The sequence below is a fragment of the Aquarana catesbeiana genome, linkage group LG10 (assembly GCF_042186555.1).
Source record: "Aquarana catesbeiana isolate 2022-GZ linkage group LG10, ASM4218655v1, whole genome shotgun sequence".
NCBI lineage: Eukaryota > Metazoa > Chordata > Amphibia > Anura > Ranidae > Aquarana > Aquarana catesbeiana.
The window spans coordinates 3,493,264-3,519,554 of NC_133333.1; the positions used below are offsets into that span (position 1 = coordinate 3,493,264).

The 26,291-nt window shown below is 49.7% G+C and overlaps 1 protein-coding gene across 1 annotated transcript; it reads right to left on the reverse strand.

The window, feature by feature from the left end:
- Positions 1 to 3,255: 3,255 nt before the first annotated feature.
- On the reverse strand, positions 3,256 to 25,732 carry FBLIM1 (filamin binding LIM protein 1). Its single transcript, XM_073601491.1, is given in 10 exon segments — positions 3,256 to 4,709; positions 5,230 to 5,347; positions 7,052 to 7,230; positions 14,399 to 14,568; positions 14,949 to 15,083; positions 15,168 to 15,228; positions 15,230 to 15,372; positions 20,965 to 21,013; positions 21,015 to 21,173; positions 25,357 to 25,732. Coding segments are annotated over 10 exon segments (1,179 nt in total). The 5' UTR covers positions 25,411 to 25,732; the 3' UTR covers positions 3,256 to 4,598.
- Positions 25,733 to 26,291: the final 559 nt, after the last annotated feature.

Here is a 26,291-nt window from a genome sequence, read left to right on the forward strand (position 1 = left end):
GACCTCCATTCAGTGTCCTTCACCCCTCTCTACCAATCCCTCCACTGGCCTCCATTCAGTGTCCTCCACCCCTCTCTACCAATCCCTCCACTGGTCTCCATTCAGTGTCCTCCACCCCTCTCTGCCAATCCCTCCCCTGACCTCCATTCAGTGTCCTCCACCCCTCTCTGCCAATCCCTCCACTGGTCCCCATTCAGTGTCCTCCACTCCCCTCTGCCAATCCCTCCACTGGTCTCCATTCAGTGTCCTCCACCCCTCTCTACCAATCCCTCCACTGGCCTCCATTCAGTGTCCTCCACCCCTCTCTACCAATCCCTCCACTGACCTCCATTCAGTGTCCTCCACCCCTCTCTGCCAATCCCTCCACTGGTCTCCATTCAGTGTCCTCCACCCCTCTCCACCAATCCCTCCACTGGCCTCCATTCATTGTCCTCCACCCTCCTCTGCCAATCCCTCCACTGGCCTCCATTCAGTGTCCTTCACCCCTCTCTACCAATCCCTCCACTGACCTCCATTCATTGTCCTCCACCCTCCTCTGCCAATCCCTCCACTGGCCTCCATTCAGTGTCCTCCACCCCTCTCTACCAATCCCTCCACTGACCTCCATTCAGTGTCCTCCACCCCTCTCTACCAATCCCTCCACTGACCTCCATTCAGTGTCCTCCACCCCTCTCTACCAATCCCTCCACTGGCCTCCATTCAGTGTCCTCCACCCCTCTCTACCAATCCCTCCACTGGCCTCCATTCTGTGTCCTCCACCCCTCTCTACCAATCCCTCCACTGGCCTCCATTCAGTGTCCTTCACCCCTCTCTACCAATCCCTCCACTGGTCTCCATTCAGTGTCCTCCACCCCTCTCTGCCAATCCCTCCACTGGTCTCCATTCAGTGTCCTCCACCCCTCTCCACCAATCCCTCCACTGAGCTCCATTCTGTGTCCTCCACCCCTCTCTACCAATCCCTCCACTGGCCTCCATTCTGTGTCCTCCACCCCTCTCTACCAATCCCTCCACTGGCCTCCATTCAGTGTCCTCCACCCCTCTCTACCAATCCCTCCACTGACCTCCATTCAATGTCCTCCACCCCTCTCTGCCAATCCCTCCATTGGCTTCTGATTGCCCATCAAATGAAATTCAAAATACTAACCACATACAAAGCCATTCCCAAATCTGCCCCGAGATACATCACCGATCTTGTCTCTAAATATCACCCAAACTGTCCCCTCCGCTCCTCCCAAGACCTCCTGCTCTCTAGCTCTCTAGTCTCCTCCTCCCATGCTCGCCTCCAGGACTTCTCCAGAGCCTCTCCCATCCTCTGGAACTCCTTACCCCAATCTGTCCGACTATCTCTTACTCTTGCTGCCTTTAGGCAATCCCTGAAAACTCATCTCTGCAGGCAAAACTATCCCCCCACCCCCTCCTAACAACTGAACTTTTAATTCTTCCATCAGCTCATACCTCACAGTTATTACCTTTTGTGCCACTAGCCCCTCCCACTTTAATTGTAAGCTCTTATGAGCCGGGCCCTCCAAACCCTCTTGTGTTTTATTGTATTCTAATGTCTCCTTTTATATTGTAATGTGCTGCACAAAGTGTTGGCGTTCTATAAATCCTGTATAATAATAATAATAATAATAATAATAACCCCTTTTATACTCCGGGCACAAAAAGTCACACGCGGCTTCCTTATACAGAGCGTCCGGAAAGTATTCACAGCACTTCACTTTTTCCACATTTTGTTATGGGAGGAGCCTGTGATACTTATGGACATGGGAGGAGTCTGTGATACTTATGTACATGGGAGGAGTCTGTGATACTTATGTACATGGGAGGAGCCTGTGATACTTATGTACATGGGAGGAGTCTGTGATACTTATGTACATGGGAGGAGTCTGTGATACTTATTTACATGGGAGGAGCCTGTGATACTTATGTACATGGGAGGAGTCTGTGATACTTATGCACATGGGAGGAGTCTGTGATACTTATGCACATGGGAGGAGTCTGTGCTACTTATGTACATGGGAGGAGTCTGTGATACTTATTTACATGGGAGGAGCCTGTGATACTTATGTACATGGGAGGAGTCTGTGATACTTATGTACATGGGAGGAGCCTGTGATACTTATGTACATGGGAGGAGCCTGTGATACTTATGCACATGGGAGGAGTCTGTGATACTTATGCACATGGGAGGAGCCTGTGATACTTATGTACATGGGAGGAGTCTGTGATGATGGGAGGAGTCTGTGATACTTATGTACATGGGAGGAGCCTGTGATAATTATGTACATGGGAGGAGCCTGTGATACTTATGTACATGGGAGGAGTCTGATAATTATGTACATGGGAGGAGTCTGTGATACTTATGTACATGGGAGGAGCCTGTGATAATTATGTACATGGGAGGAGTCTTTGATACTTATGTACATGGAGGAGCCTGTGATGCTTATGTACATGGGAGGAGTCTGATAATTATGTACATGGGAGGAGTCTGTGATACTTATGTACATGGGAGGAGTCTGTGATGCTTATGTTCATGGGAGGAGTCTGTGATGCTTATGTACATGGGAGGAGTCTGATAATTATGTACATGGGAGGAGTCTGTGATACTTATGTACTGTACATGGGAGGAGCCTGTGATACTTATGTACATGGGAGGAGTCTGTGATACTTATGTTCATGGGAGGAGTCTGTGATGCTTATGTACATGGGAGGAGTCTGATAATTATGTACATGGGAGGAGTCTGTGATACTTATGTACATGGGAGGAGCCTGTGATAATTATGTACATGGGAGGAGTCTTTGATACTTATGTACATGGGAGGAGCCTGTGATACTTATGTCCATGGGAGGAGCCTGAAGTGTTAGGAGTGAGAAGTGTTATGGTGTTAATTAGTTTTTTATGAGTTAGCGCAATCTGATTGCAGCAAACTAGACTATGGGGCTCATAATTGGTTGATAGTTTTTAGCACACTTTTTCCTATAACATTATGGGGGATGTTTGTAGAATTTTGAGGAAAATAATGAATTGAATCTATTTTGGAATAAGGCTGTAACATAACAAAATGTGGAGAAAGTGAAGCTCTGTGAGTACTTTCCGGATGCTCTGTATGTCCTCTGTGGAGGTTTTTATCGGGGCGGAATGTTCTGGCGTCCCCTGGCAGCGCTGTTATCAGACATTCCTGCGGAGAGCGCTCTTGTGACACTCGGCGCACATTTTCCATGAGGTCAGAGAGAGACGAGTCACCCGGGAGATCGGTGAGATACGATTGTATTCTCAGCACAATACACACAACAATCAGACACACATCGGGGGAGTCCCCTGTGATAGAAATACTCCTATATCATGTAGTTACATGGTCAGCCTTGTCTGTCTTAAAGCACAACTCCACGTTTTTTTTTTTATCCGATGTTGTGGGGCGAAGCAAACATTTTCGTCTGTGGCCCCAGGAAGGAGTTTTCCCTCACTTCCTGTCCCTGTGACACCGTGCAAGAAACTACACTACAGGTGGTGTCCAGGACAGAAGGGCAAAGACATCAATAAACATTGTCAGAGGTTCTAACTCCTCCCCACTAATATGTGTCCCCAATGGAGAGATTTCCCATCACTTCCTGTCCTAACAAAGGGGACCCCCCCCCCATAAAAAATGGAGTGGAGACACAAACCACTGCAGGAAATCTCCCCATTGTGGGAGGAGCAGAGACACAAACTACTGCAGGGAAATCTCACCCTTGTGGGAGGGGCAGAGACACAAACTACTGCGGGATATCTCCACATTGTGGGAGGGGCAGAGACACAAACTACTGCAGGAAATCTCCCCATTGTGGGAGGGGCAGAGACACAATCTACTGAAGGAAATCTCCCTATTGTGGGAGGGGCAGAGACACAAACTACTGCAGGAAATCTCCCCATTGTGGGAGGGGCAGAGACACAAACTACTGCAGGAAATTTTCCCTTTGTGGGAGGGGCAGAGACACAAACTACTCCAGGAAATCTCCCCATTGTGGGAGGGGCAGAGACACAAACTAATGCAGGAAATCTCCCCATTGTGGGAGGGGCAGAGACACAAACTACTGCAGGAAATTTTCCCTTTGTGGGAGGGGCAGAGACACAACCTCTTTGGGGGGGGTTTATCTCCAGGACGGAGGAGTCTCTGACTGGCTGATTCCATTGGGTGCAATACATGATTTGTGGAATATTGAAGCACAATGATACAAATCACAGAGATGATGGCGGATAATAGATGGAGTGCAGAATCCGCCCACTTTCTCAGGTAAGTTCATTGTCCACCTTTTGTGAGGATGTGATTGGACAGATCAGAAAGGGGCGGTCCATTCGGAGAGTTTGTTCGGTATATAAGGTGCTGTGGATGAGATCGGCGCTCGGTTCCACTATGGGGGTACATTCCTTTTTATTTCTTGTCCTTGTCCCTCCTGGCTCCTCCCCCCGCGTCGGTCGGTGAAACGATTTGGTGTCACTTCCAGACTTGCCGCCATTGTTGGTGGAAGTTCATTGAGTAATCTTTGGAGGAGTTTCGCTGACCGGGTAGTGGGACGGGGGGGGGGAGGGGGGAGGGACGGCCGGGCAGGTTCCAGATCTAGGACAGCTCGTCCTTCCAGGACAGGTGACACGACTTGCAGAGGATGTGGCCGTCCAGGGGGTAGCAGCCGCTCTCCGTCGGCTCCAGGGACAGGAGCACCCGACATTTCTGAAAGACACAAGAAGGCGGGTCACGGGCCGAGATTCGCCACCAAGGATATAAATCTACTCTGTGAACACCGAATGTCTTTACACACCCAGATATTACCTTGTAAAAGTATCTGTGACATCATCACTGTGCTGTACATAGCCTGTGCAGAGGGCAGAGCCGTGGGAGGGACCCAGCAGGCTCCACCCACAATAGGAAACCTACAGGAGTGTAAAGTAGAAAATAATGCATTTGGCCTCTAGATGGAGCCAAGTATCACAGTAATTTGCTATAATACTTGGCTCCATCTGGAGGCAAAATTCTGAATTTTCTATTTTACACTAATGGCTTACTTTCGAACAGCAGAGAATCCAGGCCTATTTACATTCGTTCTATGTGAACAGGGCAAAATAACAAATGTATGTGCACTTTCAGTGGGCGAATGGCTATGCAAATTATTATTATTTTTTTTAAATCAGTCCCTTTAAATCCAAAAAAATGTCACATCTCCATTGATATGGAACCTCACAGTCACACTTACCTCACAGCGATAACAATTCTCGTGGAAGTTGCGCCCAATACATTCGATCTTATAGGAGTCCTGCCCGTCCCTGGGGATGATCGGCTCCTCGCACACATTACAGATCGGGGCGTATTTCCTGCAGGATATCACAGAAGAGATAAAGTTCACTGTGCTGTGCGCTCACCCAGGAATTTCATCGCATCAGGGCCACAATATACAACCCCCCTCCCCCACCAGTGATTCCATGCCCCCTCTCCCACCCCTGCACCACCCATTCCATGCCCCACTCCCCCACCCTTGGAACACCCATTCTATGCCCCCCTGCACCACCCATTCCATGCCCCACTCCCCCACCCCTGCACACCTATTCCACATCCCCCTCCCATGCACCACCCATTCCATCCCCCACCCCTGCACCACCCATTCCATGTCCTCCTCCCCCACCCCTGCACCACCCATTCCATGCCTCCCCACGCCTTCACCACCCATTCCATGCCCCACCCCTGCACCACCCATTCCATGCCCCACTCCCCCACCCTTGGAACACCCATTCTATGCCCCCCTGCACCACCCATTCCACGTCCCCTCCCCCACCCCTGCACCACCTATTCCACGCCCCTCTCCCCCACTCCTGCACCACCCATTCCATGTTATCCTGCCCCACCCATTCCATGCCCACCTTCCGCACACCTGCACCACCCATTCCATGCCCCACTCTCCCACCCTTGCACCACCCATTCCATGCCCCACTCTCCCACCCCTGCACCACCCATTCCATGCCCCACTTTCCCACCCCTGCACCACCCATTCCATGCCCCCCTCGCCCACCCCTGCACCACCCATTCCATGCCCCCCTCGCCCACCCCCGCACCACCCATTCCATGCTATCCTGCCCCACCCTTGCACCACCTATTCCATGCCCCACTCTCCCACCCCTGCACCACCCATTCCATGCCCCACTTTCCCACCCCTGCACCACCCATTCAATGCCCCCCTCGCCCACCCCTGCACCACCCATTCCATGCTATCCTGCCCCACCCTTGCACCACCCATTCCATGCCCACCTTCCCCACCCCTGCACCACCCATTCCATGCCCCACTCTCCCACCCCTGCACCACCCATTCCATGCCCCACTCTCCCACCCTTACACCACCCATTCCACACCCTCCTGCACCACCCATTCTTTGCCCCGAACAGTGCAACCTCAGGAGAGGAGTGTTGCATGCAGGGAAGTCTACAGCTTCCTCTTTGTTCGTAAGGGCTGAATACAACATATAGTCATCTTTATTGTCTCTTGCTTGAGTTTAGAAATGATACTTTATATAAACGAATACTGTAAACTAGGGTTGCACTGATCACACAAATCGCACTGCAAAGAATCGCATGCGATTTCCCCTGTGGGTGTGTATAGAAAGGAGAAAGCGCCATCTAGTGGGCAGTTTATTAAAAATGTTAGAACTCACTGTACATATCTATCAAAATGCAAAATCTACATAAGTGTCCCGGTCCTGCCGATGATCGCAAATCACAGGCATTGGAGGAAAAGTTCCGGGACCCTGTGGGTATAGGGCGGAAGTGATGTCAGCTGGGGGGGCGGACCGAATCTACATCTCCTCCAGCCCTGTGAGCACCTCCAGCGGCTGTGATTTGCTATCATCGGCAGGACCGGGACACCTATGAAGATTTCGCATGTGGCCAGACATGTACTGTGAGTTCTAACATTTTCAATAAACTGCCCACTAGATGGCGCTTTTCCCTTTCTATACACACAGGAGAAGTGGGGGAGATTGCATGCGATTTTTACCCCCCCCCCCACCCCACCTTTCCCCCCCGTTGTACCTGTAATAATCCTGCGCACAATGAACGTCGTTGTATTCGTCCACAGCGAAGCTCTCGTCGGCGATCGTCCGGTGGCACACCACACACCTGAAGCACTCGGGGTGGTAGCTGTTCCCCATGGCACGCACTATGTGCTGCATGATCAGCGTCTGGCAGGTGGCGCATTTCTCCAGCGTGTCCTGCGGAGGGGAGGAAGAGAGACACCCCGGATTTATCACTCGCCATCATGAACCGACCCCCCCCCCCCCCAATGTTCACGCCATGGACACACGCCGCCATCTTTAATGATAATACGATTACTCAGCTCTGTGATTGGCTGCCTCGATCGTTCCTAATAATACAGATTGCTCAACGTTTTCACGGGTCACGCCCCAAATCTAAGTCCCCTCCTCCAACCTCCGGGCCGAGTTTATACAAAACCCGATAATTAAAATCTCATAAACGCTTCAATATCTATCCAAACCAACAATGAAAGATATTGCAGCTTACTAGTCCTTGGTGTGGAGGCCGCATTCGTTTTCCTTTTTTTTTTTTTCTTTTTTTTTTTTTGCCTGCTAATCCTCTAAATAACACACTTCCTGTCCCTGGGTGGCTACGTCACTCCCCCGCTGTGTCTATGGAGGGGCCCATGGTTGTCACCCCAGGCTGCTCTCCTGATATGGACTACAAAACATGTCTGTATCTCTTCACCTCCATCACATGTGGGGGGGGGGGGGGGGGGTAGTTTACAGAAGATAGCTAGGGAAGAAGACATTCTTTGGTGCAGCTCACAGGCTCTCGGGATTAACGTTTTGACCGGCACACCTGAGAAACGATCCAGCGGTTCACTTGGCTGGCCAGAGACCAGATCGTCTCTGCTCACCTCTATGACTTTGCAGAACCAGAGAGATGTTATGATGTCCAGTCTAGGGGGCGGAAGTAAACAATTTTTTTTTTTTAAAGCAAAAGATGACATTTTTTTTTTTTTTGCTTTAAAAGGTCCTCTTGACCCCCAGATCAAAGAAGAGTACCTGTCACATGTCTATTGCTGTCAGAAGGATGTTTACATTACTTATAATAAGAATAAAAGAGATAAAAAATAAAAAAAAATTAAAGGGACAGTGTAGAAATAAAAAATATAATAAATAAGATTTTTTTTTTTTTAAATGCCCCCATCCCTCTGTGCTCGCGTGCAGAAGCGAACGCATATGAACAGTATCTCACAAAAGTGAGTACACCCCTCAAATTTTTGTAAATCTTTTCTTCCATCTTTTCATGTGACAACACTGAAGAAATGACACTTGTCTACAATGTAAAGTAGTGAGTGTACAGCTTGTATAACAGTGTAAATTTGCTGTCCCCTCAAAATAACTCAACACACAGCCATTAATGTCTAAACCACTGGCAACAAAAGTCAGTACACCCCTAAGTGAAAATCTCCAAATTGGGCCCAAAGTCTCAATATTTTGTGTGGCCACCATTATTTTCCAGCACTGCCTTAACCCTCTTGGGCATGGAGGTCACCAGAGCTTCACAGGTTGTCACTGGAGTCCTCTTCCCCTCCTCCATGATGACATCACAGAGCTGGTGGATGTTAGAGACCTTGCGCTCCTCCACCTTCCATTTGAGGATGTCCCACAGATGATCAATAGGGTTTAGGTCTGGAGACATGCTTGGCCAGTCCATCAGCTTTACCCTCAGCTTCTTTAGTAAGGCAGTGGTGGTCTTGGAGGTGTGTTTGGGGTGGTTATCATGTTGGAATACTGCCCTGCGGTCCAGTCTCTGAAGGGAGGGGATCATGCTCTGCTTCAGTATATCACAGTACATGTTGTCATTCATGGTTCCCTCAATGATCTGTAGCCCCCCAGTGCCGGCAGCACTCATGCAGCCCCAGACCATGACACTCCCACCACCATGCTTGACTGTAGACAAGACACACTTGTCTTTGTCCTCCTCACCTGGTTGCCCCCACACACGCTTGTCACCATCTGAACCAAATACGTTTATCTTGGTCTCATCAGACCACAGGACATGGTTCCAGTAATGCATGTCCTTAGTCTGCTTGTCTTCAGCAAACTGTTTGTGGACTTTCTTGTGCATCATCTTTAGAAGAGGCTTCCTTCTGGGATGACAGCCATGGAGACCAATTTGATGCAGTGTGCGGCGTATGGTCTGAGCACTGACAGGCTGACCCCCCACCCCTACAACCTCTGCAGCAATGCTGGCAGCACTCATACGTCTATTTCCCAAAGACAACCTCTGGATATGACGCTGAGCACGTGACCTCATCTTCTTTGGTGGACCATGGTGAGGCCTGTTCTGAGTGAAACCTGTCCTGTTATACCGCTGTATGGTCTTGGCCACCGTGCTGCAGCTCAGTTTCAGGGTCTTGCAATCTTCTTATAGCCTAGGCCATCTTTATGTAGAGCAACAATTCTTTATTTTAAGATCCTCAGAGAGTTCTTTGCCATGAGGTGCCATGTTGAACTTCCAGTGACCAGTATGAGAGAGTGAGAGCGATAACACCAAATTTAACACACCTGCTCCCCATTCACACCTGAGATCTTGTAACACTAACGAGTCACATGACACCGAGGAGGGAAAATGGCTAATTAGGCCCAATTTGGACATTTTCCCTTAGGGGTGTACTGACTTTTGTTGCCAGCGGTTTAGACACTAATGGCTGTGTGTTGAGTTATTTTGAGGGGACAGCAAATTTACACTGTTATACAAGCTGTACACTCACTACTTTACATTGTAGACAAGTGTCATTTCTTCAGTGTTGTCACATGAAAAGAGAGAAGAAAAGATTTACACAAATGGGAATGAGGGGTGTACTTACTTTTGTCAGATACTGTATCTCTTCTTTTATTATGGCAGTGAAACGGATTAACAATAAACAGGCCTTTTTTTCTCTTAAAATTGGTCCAGGAACCCAGCCACGACCCCTGAAATCCCCTTCTCCCCCACACACATCAAATGACCACATCAAATAATGAGTGTGGTCAGATTTCACAATGGGCGGGTCCTAAAGAGCATTAAATACCAGGAGTGGATTATGTACAGAGTGCAGAGCTCAGCCTTCTTCCACAGCTGCTTACCTCTGCATCTCACATTGACCCCTCTTCAGCTCTAAACCTCAGCATGCAATCCCCCCCCCCCCTCAACTCCACCGTCTTATTCTCCCCCCTCTTTAAAAGCTCCACCATCTTCCACATGCCCAACTTTGGAAGCACCCAGCCGGCTCTAGTACCCTCCCTCACACTGTAGTTCGCCCCGTCTTTCTCACTTGCAGAGAGATCATCCTGCTTCTCCCTTTTCCCCATCCTGCACTCAGTGGGAGCTGCCGGACTTCAGTGTTTACAAGTGATGGTGGTGAGCAGAGGGCAGAGGGCCTGAGCCAGAGGTGGTGGGACTGAGTTCCACCAAGTTCCAGCTGAAAAAAAGCCCAGACGATAAAAGTGAATGACGATTGTAACGTGTCGTCTGACTGAGGAGCTCGGAGTGAGCGGGCCCTGTGCTACGCCAGTGGGGGAAAATAACGATTTGATCCCCTGCAGGTTGTGTAAGTTTTGGCCACTTACAAAGAAATGAAGGGTCTATAATTGTTATCATAGGTGTATTTTTTTATATAATAGAGACAGAATATCAACCAAAAATCAAAAAAAAAATCATATAATACAAATAATAAGTATTTGATCCCCAAGCAAAACATGACTTGGTAGTTGGTGGAGAAACCCTTGTTTTCGACCACAGAGGTCAGACGATTCTTGTAGGTGGTGACCAGGTTTGCACACATCTCAGGAGGGATTTTGGTCCACTCTTCTTTTCTAAATCCTTAAGGTTTCTTGGTTGTCTCTTGGCAACTCGAAGTTTCAGCTCCTCCATACATTTTCTATAGGATTAAGGTCTGGAGACTGGCTAGGCCACTCCATGACCTTAATGTGCATGTACTAGAGTCCCTCCTTTGTTGCCTTGGCGGTATGTTTTGGGTCATTCAGTGTTCTGGCTGAGGAAAGAAGGTTCTCCTCCAAGATCTTACAATACATGGCCCCGTCCATTGGCCCCTCAATGCGGCAAAGTCGGCCTGGACCTTTATCAGAGAAACAGCCCCAAAGCTTCACGTTTCCACCTCCTGTGTGTGACTGTAGGGATGGTGTTCTTGGGGTCATAGTCACCATTTTTCTTCCTCCAAACACAGCAAGTCCCCCTCCTCAGGAAGACACATGTACAGGACCATCTGAAGTTGGCCAATGAACATCTAAATGATTCAGAGAAGGATCGGGGAGAAAGTTCTGTGGTCAGATGAGACCAAAATTCAGCTCTTTGGCATTAACTCAACTCGCCGTGTTTGGAGGAAGAAAAATGCTGACTATGACCCTAAGAACACCATCCCTACAGTCACACACCATCCCTACAGTCACACACGGAGGTGGAAACATGAAGCTTTGGGGCTGTTTCCCTGATAAAGGTCCAGGCTGACTTTGGCACATTGAGGGGCCAATGGACGGGGCCATGTATTGTAAGATCTTGGAGGAGAACCTTCTTCCCTCATCCAGAACACTGAAGATGGGTCATGGATGGGTCTTCCAGCATGACAATGACCCAAAACATACCGCCAAGGCAACAAAGAAGCGCCTCAAGAAGAAGCACATTACGGTCATGGAGTGGCCTAGCCAGTCTCCAGACCTTAATCCTATAGAAAATGTATGGAGGAGCTGAAACTTTGAGTTGCCAAGAGACGGCCAAGAAACCTTAAGCATTTAGAGAAGATCTGTAAAGAAGAGTGGACCAAAATCCCTCCTGAGATGTGTGCAAACCTGGTCACCACCTACAAGAAACGCCTGACCTCTGTGATCACCAACAAGGGTTTCTCCACCAACTACTAAGTCATGTTTTGCTTGGGGGTCAAATAATTTTTTTTACTCACTGAACTCCATTTATAACATTTGTATTGTGTGTTTTTCTGGATTTTTGGTTGATATTCTGTCTCTATCATATAAAATACACCTATGATAAAAATTATAGACCCTTCATTTCTTTGTAAGTGGGCGAAACTTACACCATCTGCAGGGGAGACGATCGTTATTTCCCCCCCACTGTATATGGCGGTTTATAGCGATCTTAGTAAAAAAGTCGCGCCGGTGCACAGCGTCCGCGGTCACAAAGGGGTTAATCTCAGGTCAGGTGATGGCGCCCGGATGACGTTGATGATTTTGAAATTTTTTTTATGATCGAGTTTCTGTGTTTCCGCCCCTCGCCGCTGGATGCGTTTTGGGTGGAATTCGCTGAGTTTGCCGTTCTGCTGCCAAGTACAATAATGTGCGGCTTGTGCCGCGTCTCAGCTGTTCAGCAGCGGGCGGCCCTGGAAACGGCTCCGGGACACGCAGGGCGTGGGATCCAGACAAGTTCAGGTTTATGAACTCAGCAGATTCATACGGAAGGGGGGGAGGGGAGGGGGGAATGTGCGACTGGAGAGATATGAAATATGAGAAGGAAGTAGAAAGTGAAATCTTTGTACAGCAAAATGCCAAGGTCACCGCAGGAGGCAGCAAGGTCAGCATCTAGAACAAACGCCGAGCGCCGATTCTGCCATGTCAGCACACTGTGACCTCATCCTATGATGTCATTCACGCATCATCCAAGGGTCCCATGGGAGAACTGTTGATGCAAGCGGTGCGGAGAACCTCCGACAGAGACTGGAAAATTCTAATCCAAATTCCTTTTTGTTCAGATAATTAGAAAAAAGATCTCCTTGTCAGCTGCAGTCTAGAACAGAGCGCCAAACGTCCCGCACAGTCCACATCGGAGCGCCAATCTCTCTCCGCACTCCACAAGAGAACACCAATCTCACTCTCTGTAATCCAGAAGGCCATCTCCTCATAACAGCCTAGAACAGAGCACCAGTCCTTCTTTGAAGTCTAGAACAGAGCACCACTCCCTCCTTGAAGTCTAGAGCAGAGCACCGCTTCTTCCTTGAAGTCTAGAGCAGAGCATTGGTCCTTCATTGAAGTCTAGAACAGAGCACCGGTCCTTCCTTGAAGTCTAGAACAGAGCACCGCTCCTTCTTTGAAGTCTAGAGCAGAGCACCGCTCCTTCTTTGAAGTCTAGAGCAGAGCACCGGTCACTTTGAAAGTTCTAAAACAGAGTGCTGATCTCTCTCTATAGCCTAGAACATATCTCCTGTTGTCCCACATGGTCTACATCAGATCACCAATCACTCTCCGCACGAATCGCTCTATTTGGTCTGGAACGCCATCTCTTGCAACAGTCTAGAACAGAGCACCAGCCCCTCTCTCTTGTCTACAACAGAGCACTAGTCCCTTGCTGCCGTCAAAAACAGTGCCAGTCACTCTCTGGTCTGGAACAGAATACCAGTCTCCCTTCCCAGTCTAGAACAGGACACCAGTTCCTCTCCCCTGTCTAGAATGGAACATCAGTCCCTCTCTCCGACCTAGAACACCAATCCCTCTCTCCAGTCTAGAAGTGAATATTAGTCCCACTCCCCAGTCAAAAGCATAACACCAATCCCTTTCTCCAGTCTAGAACACCAATCCTTCACCCCAGTCTAGAACAGAAGACCAGTCCCACTCCCCAGTCTAAAAGAGAACACCAGTCCCACTCTCCAGTCTGGAAGTGAACACCAGTCCCTCTCTCCAGTGTAGAACAGAACAACTGTCCATCTCTGCAGTCCAAAAGAAAGATTCAGTCCCTCTCCCCAGTCTAGAACAGAACGCCAGTCCCTCTCCCCAGTCTAGAACAGAACGCCAGTCCCTCTCCCCAGTCTAGAACAGAACGCCAGTCCCCCTCCCCAGTCTAGAATTGAACGCCAGTCCCCCTCCCCAGTCTAGAATTGAACACCAGTCCCTCTCCTCAGTCTAGAATTGAACGCCAGTCCCTCTCCTCAGTCTAGAATTGAACACCAGTCCCTCTCCTCAGTCTAGAATTGAACGCCAGTCCCCTTCCCCAGTCTAGAATTGAACGCCAGTCCCCTTCCCCAGTCTAGAATTGAACGCCAGTCCCCTTCCCCAGTCTAGAATTGAACGCCAGTCCCCTTCCCCAGTCTAGAATTGAACGCCAGTCCCCTTCCCCAGTCTAGAATTGAACGCCAGTCCCCTTCCCCAGTCTAGAATTGAACGCCAGTCCCTCTCCTCAGTCTAGAATTGAACGCCAGTCCCCTTCCCCAGTCTAGAATTGAACGCCAGTCCCTCTCCTCAGTCTAGAATTGAACGCCAGTCCCTCTCCTCAGTCTAGAATTGAACGCCAGTCCCTCTCCCCAGTCTAAAATGGAACACCAGTCCCTTCCTAAGGCCTAGAACCGGTTCCCGTCCCCTGTCTAGTTATGCCCTGCACACTGGTTCTGGGTACCTTATAGCAATGCTCACAGATGGGCCGTCCATCTTTCTGGTAGTACAGCTGCCCGGCCAGGAGGCGGTGACACTTGCGGCAGGTGAAGCAGCTGGCGTGGTATTGCTTCTTCATGGCCTCGATGGCGGCGGCGGTGGGGAGGATGGCCTTGTGGCAGAACGCGCAGGTCTCTGATGGAAAAGCACAGGACAGGAGGTGACACAACGTCCAGAACTTACATCCGGATGGATCTGTTCTCTAATTATTATTATACAGGATTTATAATATTATTATTTACTAATAATAACATAAATCCTGAATAATAATAATAATATAAATAGTGTATAATAAAAATAATAATAATAATAATATAAATCCTGTATAATAATAATAATGTCTCTATCTCCAGAGTATGTACATAGAACAAGCGTGGGGCTTATTTCTGGAATAAAATGGATTATTCTATAGCAGAAGACAAGATACAGGAGAACGTTTCTATCTCTGGAGCGCAATGACCACGTCTGACCGCAGTTCACACCACGCCTCGGTCCTTGGCGCCATCATGGCGTACCTGAGCTCTCCGGCCTCCCGCTGTACCCGTTCTGCTTCCCTGGCACCGGCTCTTCTCTCCTCTGCTGGGTTGTGGTCGGTAAAAACTGCGGCTTCACCGGAGCGGGCGCTGGAGGTGTCACCGCCTTCTGTATGGAGGAGAGGTGTTAGTGAATACAATGTATCACATTTATGGTTCTGGGTGGGTGTGGGGGGGTAATAATGGGACTTCACCTGCTGAGACATGGAAAGGCCAATTCCAGCTTCTCCAACTCTAAACTTAAGGAGTCCGGGGGGGGGAGGAGGAGGAGGGGACGGGTCCGGGAAGCGGATTGGGGTCTTCGTATGAACTGGTGGTGGGGGTGGGGGTGGCAGGAGATCAGGGCTCAGACAATCGTCTTCTGGGGGGATTTCATCCAAGAAGGTGGGAGTGAAGGACGGCAGACCTGAGAAGAAGGAGAGAAGAAATACAATGTATCCATAGAGCAGAGAAGATACTTATGGGTTCTCCTGCTGAGGATATCTCAAGCCCGCCATACACTAGTAGTTTCGTTCTACATTTTCCATTTTAAGAACATTCGTTCAGTTTTGTAATCATTAGTGGGGGTCAAATCAACCATCGGTTTCAACCACGGTGGTGAGAACATTCGAAGGAGAAGGATGGAGAATTGTTCATCCAAGCCTTCCAGAATCGAATGTTTAAAGTGAACTAAACTTTGAAGGACGTTCAACATTCATCCAGACATCGAATGTACAAAGAATGTTCCTACGAATGTTCACTGTAAAATCTTCTAGTGTATGGCCGGGTTTAGTCATGGCCCCTCCCACACATTGTGAACAGGAATCTAATTGGGCAGAAGTAGGAATGGTAATGAGGGTCTCTGGGAAAACACCCATGCTCGCTCACCCTTCCTGCACAGGAAATCGCTGATGGATCACTCATCTGTCTTGTGTCAACATCGCAAATTCCTCTTCAAATCTCTCAAGTGCCTCTTGTGCAATCTTCTCAATCTTCACAATCTACGTGTTTTACATCTGAAGTCGGAGAAGAGTCTATCCATCCGAATATAACCTCATCAGAGCCATAGGAAGTGGGGGATGGGGGTTTAGGAGGAAGGGTGATAAGTGGGGTGGGCAGGAAGCAAAATGGGAAGGTGGGTGTTTCGGGGGCGGGGGGATGGGAAGGTGGGTGTTTCAGGGAAGGGGGTGGGGGTTTCAGGGAAGGGGGTGGGGGGGTGGGAAGGTGGGTGTTTCAGGGAAGGGGGGGGGGGATGGGAAGGTGGGTGTTTCAGGGAAGGGGGGGGGGATGGGAAGGTGGGTGTTTCAGGGAAGGGGGGGGGTGGGAAGGTGGGTGTTTCAGGGAAAGGGATGATGGGAAGGTGGGTGTTTCAGGGAGGGGGGGGGGTGGGAAGGTGGGTGTTTCGGGGGGGGCAGGGGGATGGGAAGGTGGGTGTTTCAGGGAAAGGGGTGATGGGAAGGTGGGTGTTTCAGGGAAGGGGGGGGGGGTGGGAAGGTGGGTGTTTCAGGGAAGGGGGGGGATGGGAAGGTGGGTGTTTCAGGGAAGGGGGGGGTGGGAAGGTGGGTGTTTCAGGGAAAGGGGTGATGGGAAGGTGGGTGTTTCAGGGAAGGGGGGGGTGGGAAGGTGGGTGTTTCAGGGAAGGGGGGGATGGGAAGGTGGGTGTTTCAGGGAAGGGGGGGGGTGGGAAGGTGGGTGTTTCAGGGAAGGGGGGTATGGGAAGGTGGGTGTTTCAGGGAAGGGGGGGAAAGGGAAGGTGGGTGTTTCAGGGAAGGGGGGGGGGGGGAAGGGGGGATGGGAAGGTGGGTTTTTCAGGGAAGAGGGGGGATGGGAAGGTGGGTGTTTCAGGGAAGGGGGGGATGGGAAGGTGGGTGTTTCAGGGAAGAAGGGGGGGATGGGAAGGTGGGTGTTTCAGGGAAGGGGGGGTGGGAAGATGGGTGTTTCAGGGAAGGGGGGGATGGGAAGGTGGGTGTTTCAGGGAAGGGGGGGGGGGTGGGAAGGTGGGTGTTTCAGGGAAGGGGGGGGGTGGGAAGGTGGGTGTTTCAGGGAAGGTGGGGGGGGTGGGAAGGTGGGTGTTTCAGGGAAGGGGGGGATGGGAAGGTGGGTGTTTCAGGGAGGAGGGTGGGGAATCGGGGATAGTGGGGTGTTTCGGGGGAGGGGGAGTAGGATAGCTGGGTGTTTCGGGGAGAAGGGTAGGTAGTAGGGATGGGGTGTGTTTCTAGGGGTAGGTTGGGGATTATGGAGGGATGAGGAAAGGTATTTTATTATTTGAATCCTCTGATCATTTATATCGTTATCATTTCTTATCTGGATTGTGGAATTTGATGAATGGGGCGGAACATCTGATAAGATAAAGGAATGTGAGGGGGAGATTCCACATCACCAGCTCGGAGATTTACAGCAAATACTCCCATATCACCCATAGGGGGAGATACCGAGTGTAAGAGATAACAGATAGCTGTGTACATTATAGATCAGGGGTCTTCAAACTATGGCCCTTCAGTTGTTCAGGGACTACAATTCCCATCATGCTCAGTCATGTCTATGAATGTGAGTTTTACAATGGCTCATGGGATGTGTAGCTCGGCAACAGCTGGAGGGCCGTAGTTTGAAGATCCCTGTTATATAAGATGATATATAGTATCTCACAAAAGTCAGTACACCCCTAAGTGAAAATGTCCAAATTAGGCCCAATTAGCCATTTTCCCTCCCCGGTGTCATGTGACTCGTTAGTGTTACAAGGTCTCAGGTGTGAATGGGGAGCGGGTGTGTTAAATTTGGTGTTATCGCTCTCACTCTCTCATACTGGTCACTGGAAGTTCAACATGGCACCTCATGGCAAAGAACTCTCTGAGGATCTGAAAATAAAGAATTGTTTCTCTACATAAAGATGGCCTAGGCTATAAGAAGATTGCCAAGACCCTGAAAATGAGCTGCAGCACGGTGGCCAAGACCATACAGCGGTATAACAGGACAGGTTCCACTCAGAACAGGCCTCGCCATGGTCCACCAAAGAAGTTGAGGTCACGTGATCAGCGTCATATCCAGAGGTTGTCTTTGGGAAATAGACGTATGAGTGCTGCCAGTATTGCTGCAGAGGTTGTGGGGGTGGGGGGTCAGCCTGTCAGTGCTCAGACCATACGCCGCACACTGCATCAAATTGGTCTGCATGGCTGTCATCCCAGAAGGAAGCCTCTTCTAAAGATGATGTACAAGGAAGTCCACATACAGTTTGCTGAAGACAAGCAGACTAAGGACATGGATTACTGGAACCATGTCCTGTGGTCTGATGAGACCAAGATAAACGTATTTGGTTCAGATGGTGACAAGCGTGTGTGGGGGCAACCAGGTGAGGAGGACAAAGACAAGTGTGTCTTGTCTACAGTCAAGCATGGTGGTGGGAGTGTCATGGTCTGGGGCTGCATGAGTGCTGCCGGCACTGGGGGGCTACAGATCATTGAGGGGACATTGAATGCCAACATGTACTGTGATATTCTGAAGCAGAGCATGATCCCCTCCCTTCAAAGACTGGGCCGCAGGGCAGTATTCCAACATGATAACCACCCCAAACACACCTCCAAGACCACCACTGCCTTGCTAAAGAAGCTGAGGGTAAAGGTGATGGACTGGCCAAGCATGTCTCCAGACCTAAACCCTATTGATCATCTGTGGGACATCCTCAAATGGAAGGTGGAGGAGCGCAAGGTCTCTAACATCCCCCAGCTCTGTGATGTCATCATGGAGGAGGGGAAGAGGACTCCAGTGACAACCTGTGAAGCTCTGGTGACCTCCATGCCCAAGAGGGTTAAGGCAGTGCTGGAAAATAATGGTGGCCACACAAAATATTGACACTTTGGGCCCAATTTAGACATTTTCACTTTTGTTACCAGCGGTTTAGACATTAATGGCTGTGTGTTGAGTTATTTTGAGGGGACAGTAAATTTACACTGTTATACAAGCTGTACACTCACTACTTTACATTGTAGACAAGTGTCATTTCTTCAGTGTTGTCACATGAAAAGAGAGAAGAAAAGATTTACACAAATGTCACTGAAGGGTGTACTTACTTTTGTCAGATACTGTATGTCTATGTACATTATATAGGATGATATATATACAGATATATATATATATATATATATATATATATATATATATATATATATACAGATATATATATATATATATATATATATATATATATATATATATATATATATATATATAGCTGTGAACATTATATAGGATGATATATATACAGGTATATATATATATATATAGCTGTGAACATTATATAGGATGATATATAGCTGTGGACATTCCAGGAAGGGGAGACAATAGCGGGATGGGGGTGGGGGGCCTCCCAGGGTCTCACCTCTGGCTCTGGCACCCCCTTCCCATGACATGGAGTGATTATTGGGCGGGGGAGGGGGGGAAATTCCTGGAATGACAATGAGGAACAGATAGAAAGCTGAGGAATGCAGCACTCAGGGGTCCTTCAATCCGTCGTCCTGATGTCTCCATCACATCACCAGAGACTGATAGAGAGATTCCCGACACAGCAACACCTGGGGGGGGGGGGGGGGGGTAGCTGACCACAAGCTCCGTGGTTACAGGTCACTGGATTAATGAGACAATATAGGAAAATGCTCCCACTTCCCATTCTACATTCCATTATAGGACATTCTCCAACAATCACTGGTCACATGACACCAGTGACATCATAGCCAACCCTATTACCGGCCGCTGTGTTACCAGAGGCTGCTACTGAATTACCACAATCTATTGCAGTGTTACCAGAGACTGCTGCTCTATTATCAGAGACTGCTGTTATCAGAGACTGCTGCCCTATTATCAGAGACTGCTGTTATCAGAGACTGCTGCCCTATTATCAGAGACTGCTGTTATCAGAGACTGCTGTTATCAGAGACTGCTGTTATCAGAGACTGCTGCCCTATTATCAGAGACTGCTGCCCTGTTATCAGAGACTGCTGCCTGTTACCAGAGACTGCTGTCCTGTTACTAGAGACTGTTGCCCTATTAATAGAGACTGTGGCCATGTTATCAGAGACTATTGCCCTATTATCAGAGACTGCTGCCCTATTATCAGAGACTATTGCCCTATTATCAGAGACTGCTGCCTGTTACCAGAGACTGCTGCCCTATTATCAGAGACTATTGCCCTATTATCAGAGACTGCTGCCTGTTACCAGAGACTGCTGCCCTATTATCAGAGACTGCTGCCTGTTACCAGAGCCTGCTGTCCTATTATCAGAGACTATTGTCCTATTATCAGAGACTGCTGCCCTATTATGAGAGACTGCTGCCCTGTTATCAGAGACTGTTCCCATGTTACCAGAGACTGTTCCCATGTTACTAGAGACTGTTGCCCTATTATCAGAGACTAATCCCATGTTACCAGAGACTGTTGCCCTATTATCAGAGACTGTTGCCCTATTACCAGAGACTGTTGCCCTATTATCAGAGACTGTTGCCCTGTTATCAGAGACTGTTGCCCTATTATTAGAGACTGTTGCCCTGTTATCAGAGACTGTTGCCCTATTACCAGAGACTGTTGCCCTATTATCAGAGACTGTTGCCCTGTTATCAGAGACTGTTGCCCTATTATCAGAGACTGTTGCCCTGTTATCAGAGACTGTTGCCCTATTATTAGAGACTGTTGCCCTATTATCAGAGACTGTTCCCATGTTATCAGAGACTGTTCCCATGTTATCAGAGACTGTTGCCCTATTATTAGAGACTGTTGCCCTATTACCAGAGACTGTTGCCCTATTATTAGAGACTGTTGCCCTATTATCAGAGACTGTTCCCATGTTATCAGAGACTGTTCCCATGTTATCAGAGACTGTTCCCATGTTATCAGAGACTGTTCCCATGTTATCAGAGACTGTTCCCATGTTATCAGAGACTGTTCCCATGTTATCAGAGACTGTTGCCTCATTACCAGAAACTGCTGCCCTATTATAAGTCTTCTGCAATGCTCCCACAGACTGTGTTTTACCTCCATTCTGGAGCTCCTCCTGGTCTGACCAGGACTCCTCGGGGGGGCGGTTCCAGGTCTGGCGGGGTGGCGGGGGGCGAGTCTGTCCTCCTCGGTTCTGACCTTGCTGATTGGTGGTTTGTTTGATCCTTTTGTGAAATTTCTGCTCTCCAGGGCGGAGCAAGAGTGATCGTTACCGATGACACCATCCTCTTCCCCGACATCTTCTGCTGGAGGAAATATCAGAATTATCCTTCAATGACATCACACAGGAAATCAATCACAGGAGGAAACATGGGAGTGACATCAGAATGATCCCTCAGTGACATCACACAGTGGGGGGGACACCCGAATGATCCCTCAGTGACATCACACAGTGGGGGGGGGGACACCCAAATGATCCCTCAGTGACATCACACAGTGGGGGGGACACCCGAATGATCCCTCAGTGACATCACACAGTGGGGGGGGACACCCGAATGATCCCTCAGTGACATCACACAGTGGAGGGGGGGCACCCGAATGATCCCTCAGTGACATCACACACAGTGGGGGGGGGGGCACCCTAATGATCCCTCAGTGACATCACACAGTGGGGGGGGGGGGCACCCGAATGATCCATCAGTGACATCACACAGTGGGGGGGGACACCCGAATGATCCCTCAGTGACATCACACAGTGGAGAGGGGGCAACCGAATGATCCCTCAGTGACACCACACAGTGGGGGGGGCACCCAAATTATCCCTCAGTGACATCACACACAGTGGGGGGGACACCCGAATGATCCCTCAGTGACATCACACAGTGGGGGGGGACACCCGAATGATCCCTCAGTGACATCACACAGTGGGGGGGGACACCCGAATGATCCCTCAGTGACATCACACAGTGGGGGGGGACACCCGAATGATCCCTCAGTGACATCACACAGTGGGGGGGGGACACCCGAATGATCCCTCAGTGACATCACACAGTGGGGGGGACACCCGAATGATCCCTCAGTGACATCACACAGTGGGGGGGGACGACACCCGAATGATCCCTCAGTGACATCACACAGTGGGGGGGGGACACCCGAATGATCCCTCAGTGACATCACACAGTGGGGGGGAGGACACCCGAATGATCCCTCAGTGACATCACACAGTGGGGGGGGACACCCGAATGATCCCTCAGTGACATCACACAGTGGGGGGGAGGACACCCGAATGATCCCTCAGTGACATCACACAGTGGGGGGGGACACCCGAATGATCCCTCAGTGACATCACACAGTGGGGGGGACAACACCCGAATGATCCCTCAGTGACATCACACAGTGGGGGGGGACACCCGAATGATCCCTCAGTGACATCACACAGTGGGGGGGGGGGCACCCGAATGATCCCTCAGTGACATCACACAGTGGGGGGGGGGGACACCCGAATGATCCCTCAGGGATATCAAACAACCAGAAATCAATGACAGGAGGAAACATGGGGGTGACATCAGAATGATCCTTTGATGACATCACACAGGAAATCAATAATGGGAGGAAACACTGGGGGGGGGGGGGACCATGGTGGTGGTGCTGCTTTATACTCCTGCAGGAAAGTCATGTGACTGCAGGACAGTAGAGGAGCATTATGGGAAACAAAAGCGCGGCCATGGTGGCCGGGGGGGTCACTGCTGGGGGGGGGGGGGGGGGGAGTCGTAATCCCATTGGAAGATATCATCCTTTATGAAGTGCGAGACCAAAACCTTTCTACAGTGGGCGGGGCTTTATATCCCCAATGGTTTCACAGAGAAATATATACATTATCTCACAAAAGGGAGTATATTCCTCACATCTTTGTAAATATTTTATTATATCTCCAAATATCACCCAAACTGTCCTCTCCACCCCTCCCAAGACCTCCCCCTCTCTAGTTCCCTTGTCTCCTCTTCCCATGCTCATCTCCAGGATTTCTCCAGAGCTTCTCCCATCCTCTGGAACTCCTTACCCCAATCTGTCCGGCTATCTCCTACTCTGTCCACTTTTAGATGATCCCCGAAAACTCATCTCTTCAGGGTGGCCTATCCTACCTCATCAGTTCATCCCTCGCAGTCCCTACCTTTTGTTTCACCAGCCCCTCCCTCTTAGATTGTAAGCTCACAGGATCAGGGCTCCTCTAACCCTCTTGTTTTGTACTGTTGGTGTTTTGTCTCCCTAAACGATAAAGTGCTGTGCAGACTGTTGGCGCCATAGAAATCCTGTATAATATTATCTTTTCATGTGACAACACTGAAGAAATGACACTTGTCTACAATGTAAAGTAGTGAGTGTACAGCTTGTATAACAGTGTAAATTTACTGTCCCCTCAAAATAACTCAACACACAGCCATTAATGTCTAAACCGCTGGCAACAAAAGTCAGTACACCCCTAAGTGAAAATCTCCAAATTGGGCCCAAAGTGTCAATATTTTGTGTGGCCGCCATTATTTTCCAGCACTGCCTTAACCCTCTTGGGCATGGAGGTCACCAGAGCTTCACAGGTTGTCACTGGAGTCCTCTTCCCCTCCTCCATGATGACATCACAGAGCTGGTGGATGTTAGAGACCTTGCGCTCCTCCACCTTCCGTTTGAGGATGTCCCACAGATGATCAATAGGGTTTAGGTCTGGAGACATGCTTGGCCAGTCCATCACCTTTACCCTCAGCTTCTTTAGTAAGGCAGTGGTGGTCTTGGAGGTGTGTTTGGGGTGGTTATCATGTTGGAATACTGCCCTGCGGTCCAGTCTCTGAAGGGAGGGGATCATGCTCTGCTTCAGTAGGTCACAGTACATGTTGGCATTCATGGTTCCCTCAATGATCTGTAGCCCCCCAGTGCCGGCAGCACTCATACAGCCCCCGACCATGACACTCCCACCACCATGCTTGACTGTAGACAAGACACACTTGTCTTTGTCCTCCTCACCTGGTTGCCCCCACACACGCTTGTCACCATCTGAACCAAATAAGTTTATCTTGGTCTCATCAGACCACAGGACATGGTTCCAGTAATCCATGTCCTTAGTCTGCTTGTCTTCAGCAAACTGTTTGTGGACTTTCTTGTACATCATCTTTAGAAGAGGCTTCCTTCTGGGACGACAGCCATGCAGACCAATTTGATGCAGTGTGCGGCGTATGGTCTGAGCACTGACAGGCTGACCCCCCACCCCTACAACCTCTGCAGCAATGCTGGCAGCACTCATACGTCTATTTCCCAAAGACAACCTCTGGATATGACGCTGATCACGTGACCTCAACTTCTTTGGTGGACCATGGCGAGGCCTGTTCTGAGTGGAACCTGTCCTGTTATACCGCTGTATGGTCTTGGCCACCGTGCTGCAGCTCAGTTTCAGGGTCTTGGCAATCTTCTTATAGCCTAGGCCATCTTTATGTAGAGCAACAATTCTTTTTTTCAGATCCTCAGAGAGTTCTTTGCCATGAGGTGCCATGTTGTACTTCCAGTGACCAGTATGAGAGAGTGAGAGCGATAACACCAAATTTAACACACCTGCTCCCCATTCACACCTGAGACCTTGTAACACTAACGAGTCACATGACACCGGGGAGGGAAAATGGCTGATTGGGCCCAATTTGGAGATTTTCACTTAGGGGTGTACTGACTTTTGTTGCCAGCGGTTTAGACATTAATGGCTGTGTGTTGAGTTATTTTGAGGGGACAGTAAATTTACACTGTTATACAAGCTGTACACTCACTACTTTACATTGTAGACAAGTGTCATTTCTTCAGTGTTGTCACATGAAAAGATAGAAGAAAAGATTTACACAACTGTCACTGAGGGGTGTACTTACTTTTGTCAGATGATATAACAATTGTTACAAATATCGATACATTTTATTCATACAAATAAAAAAACACGTCATTCCTTCACACATGAATGTAACGCCAGCCCTATGATAGATCGTGTAATCATTACAATGATGGGTGGAACATGGGAGGAGTCACCATCCAATCAGGTTGGGGGAGATTGTACAATCAGATTGTATAGTGTATGGTCAGTTATATGGTAACAATATAATATGTAAATCTCCTTCTGGATTTGTCATTGTGTGGAGGGGGGTTGTGTGCCATTTGGGGCTCCTCGGGGTGGTGGTGGGGAAATGTCACATGGTGGGGGGGGGGGGGAGGGCATACAATGTAGAACAGTAAAGTGCAGTCACTATACTCTCCTCAGTGACCTCATTGTCGAGGGTGTCGGGACAAGTTCCTGCAGGACCCCAAAAGTCCAAATTGCACCCCCTTCCCCCATAAGCTGGGAGCTACCTCTGCAGTATAGATCGCAGGTCCCGCCCTTTCTCCAAGTGCCCAAGGCAGCCGCCTGTGCTGCCAACCCCTGAGTGCCGCCCTGGTGGTGAGTAACCCCCACCCCCGCCATGATTCTACCTGTGTCTGCCCTCGGACGGAAGCCTCCTCGGTGACCTCACTCCTGATCTCCATCTCCCTTCAGCTCGCTGTTACCGGTGTCTCCAGGACCGGCTGCGGGGCACTGGGTGTGCCGGGGCGTGTGCGTGTTTGCTGTAGGTGTGCGCCGTCTCTGCCTGTCACCATGTGTGTACTTTACCTGGACACACAATACCTAGGACCCCAGGGGGGGGGGCTCTGTGCTGGGAGAAGGGGCAAAAAGGCCAAAGTGCCCCCTCCCCCCCTGAATAGGTTTCAGGTCCTGCACTTCCCCCCACCCCCTGATGCTGAAGTGCCCAAGGCAGATGCCTCTGCTGCCTCCCCCCAGTCCTGTAATGATCATGAAAGGGGAAGTGTCTCCTTTAAGAAGAAGGGAAGTTCCTTGTGGCTGATTTAGAGTCCAAAGTGCCTTCTCTATTATATTCCCTTTAATGTTAACCCTCAGAGTGCCGGGTCCAATGAGGAGCGCCCCCTATCAGTACAATCCCTCAGAGTGCCGAGTCCAATGAGGAGCGCCCCCTATCAGTACAACCCCTCAGAGTGCCGGGTCCAATGAGGAGCGCCCCCTATCAGTACAACCCCTCAGAGTGCCGAGTCCAATGAGGAGCGCCCCCTATCAGTACAATCCCTCAGAGTGCCGAGTCCAATGAGGAGCGCCCCCTATCAGTACAATCCCTCAGAGTGCCGGGTCCAATGAGGAGCGCCCCCTATCAGTACAACCCCTCAGAGTGCCGGGTCCAATGAGGAGCGCCCCCTATCAGTACAACCCCTCAGAGTGCCGGGTCCAATGACAGAGGAGCGCCCCCTATCAGTACAACCCCTCAGAGTGCCGGGTCCAATGACAGAGGAGCGCCCCCTATCAGTACAATCCCTGAGAGTGCCGAGTCCAATGACAGAGGAGCGCCCCCTATCAGTAC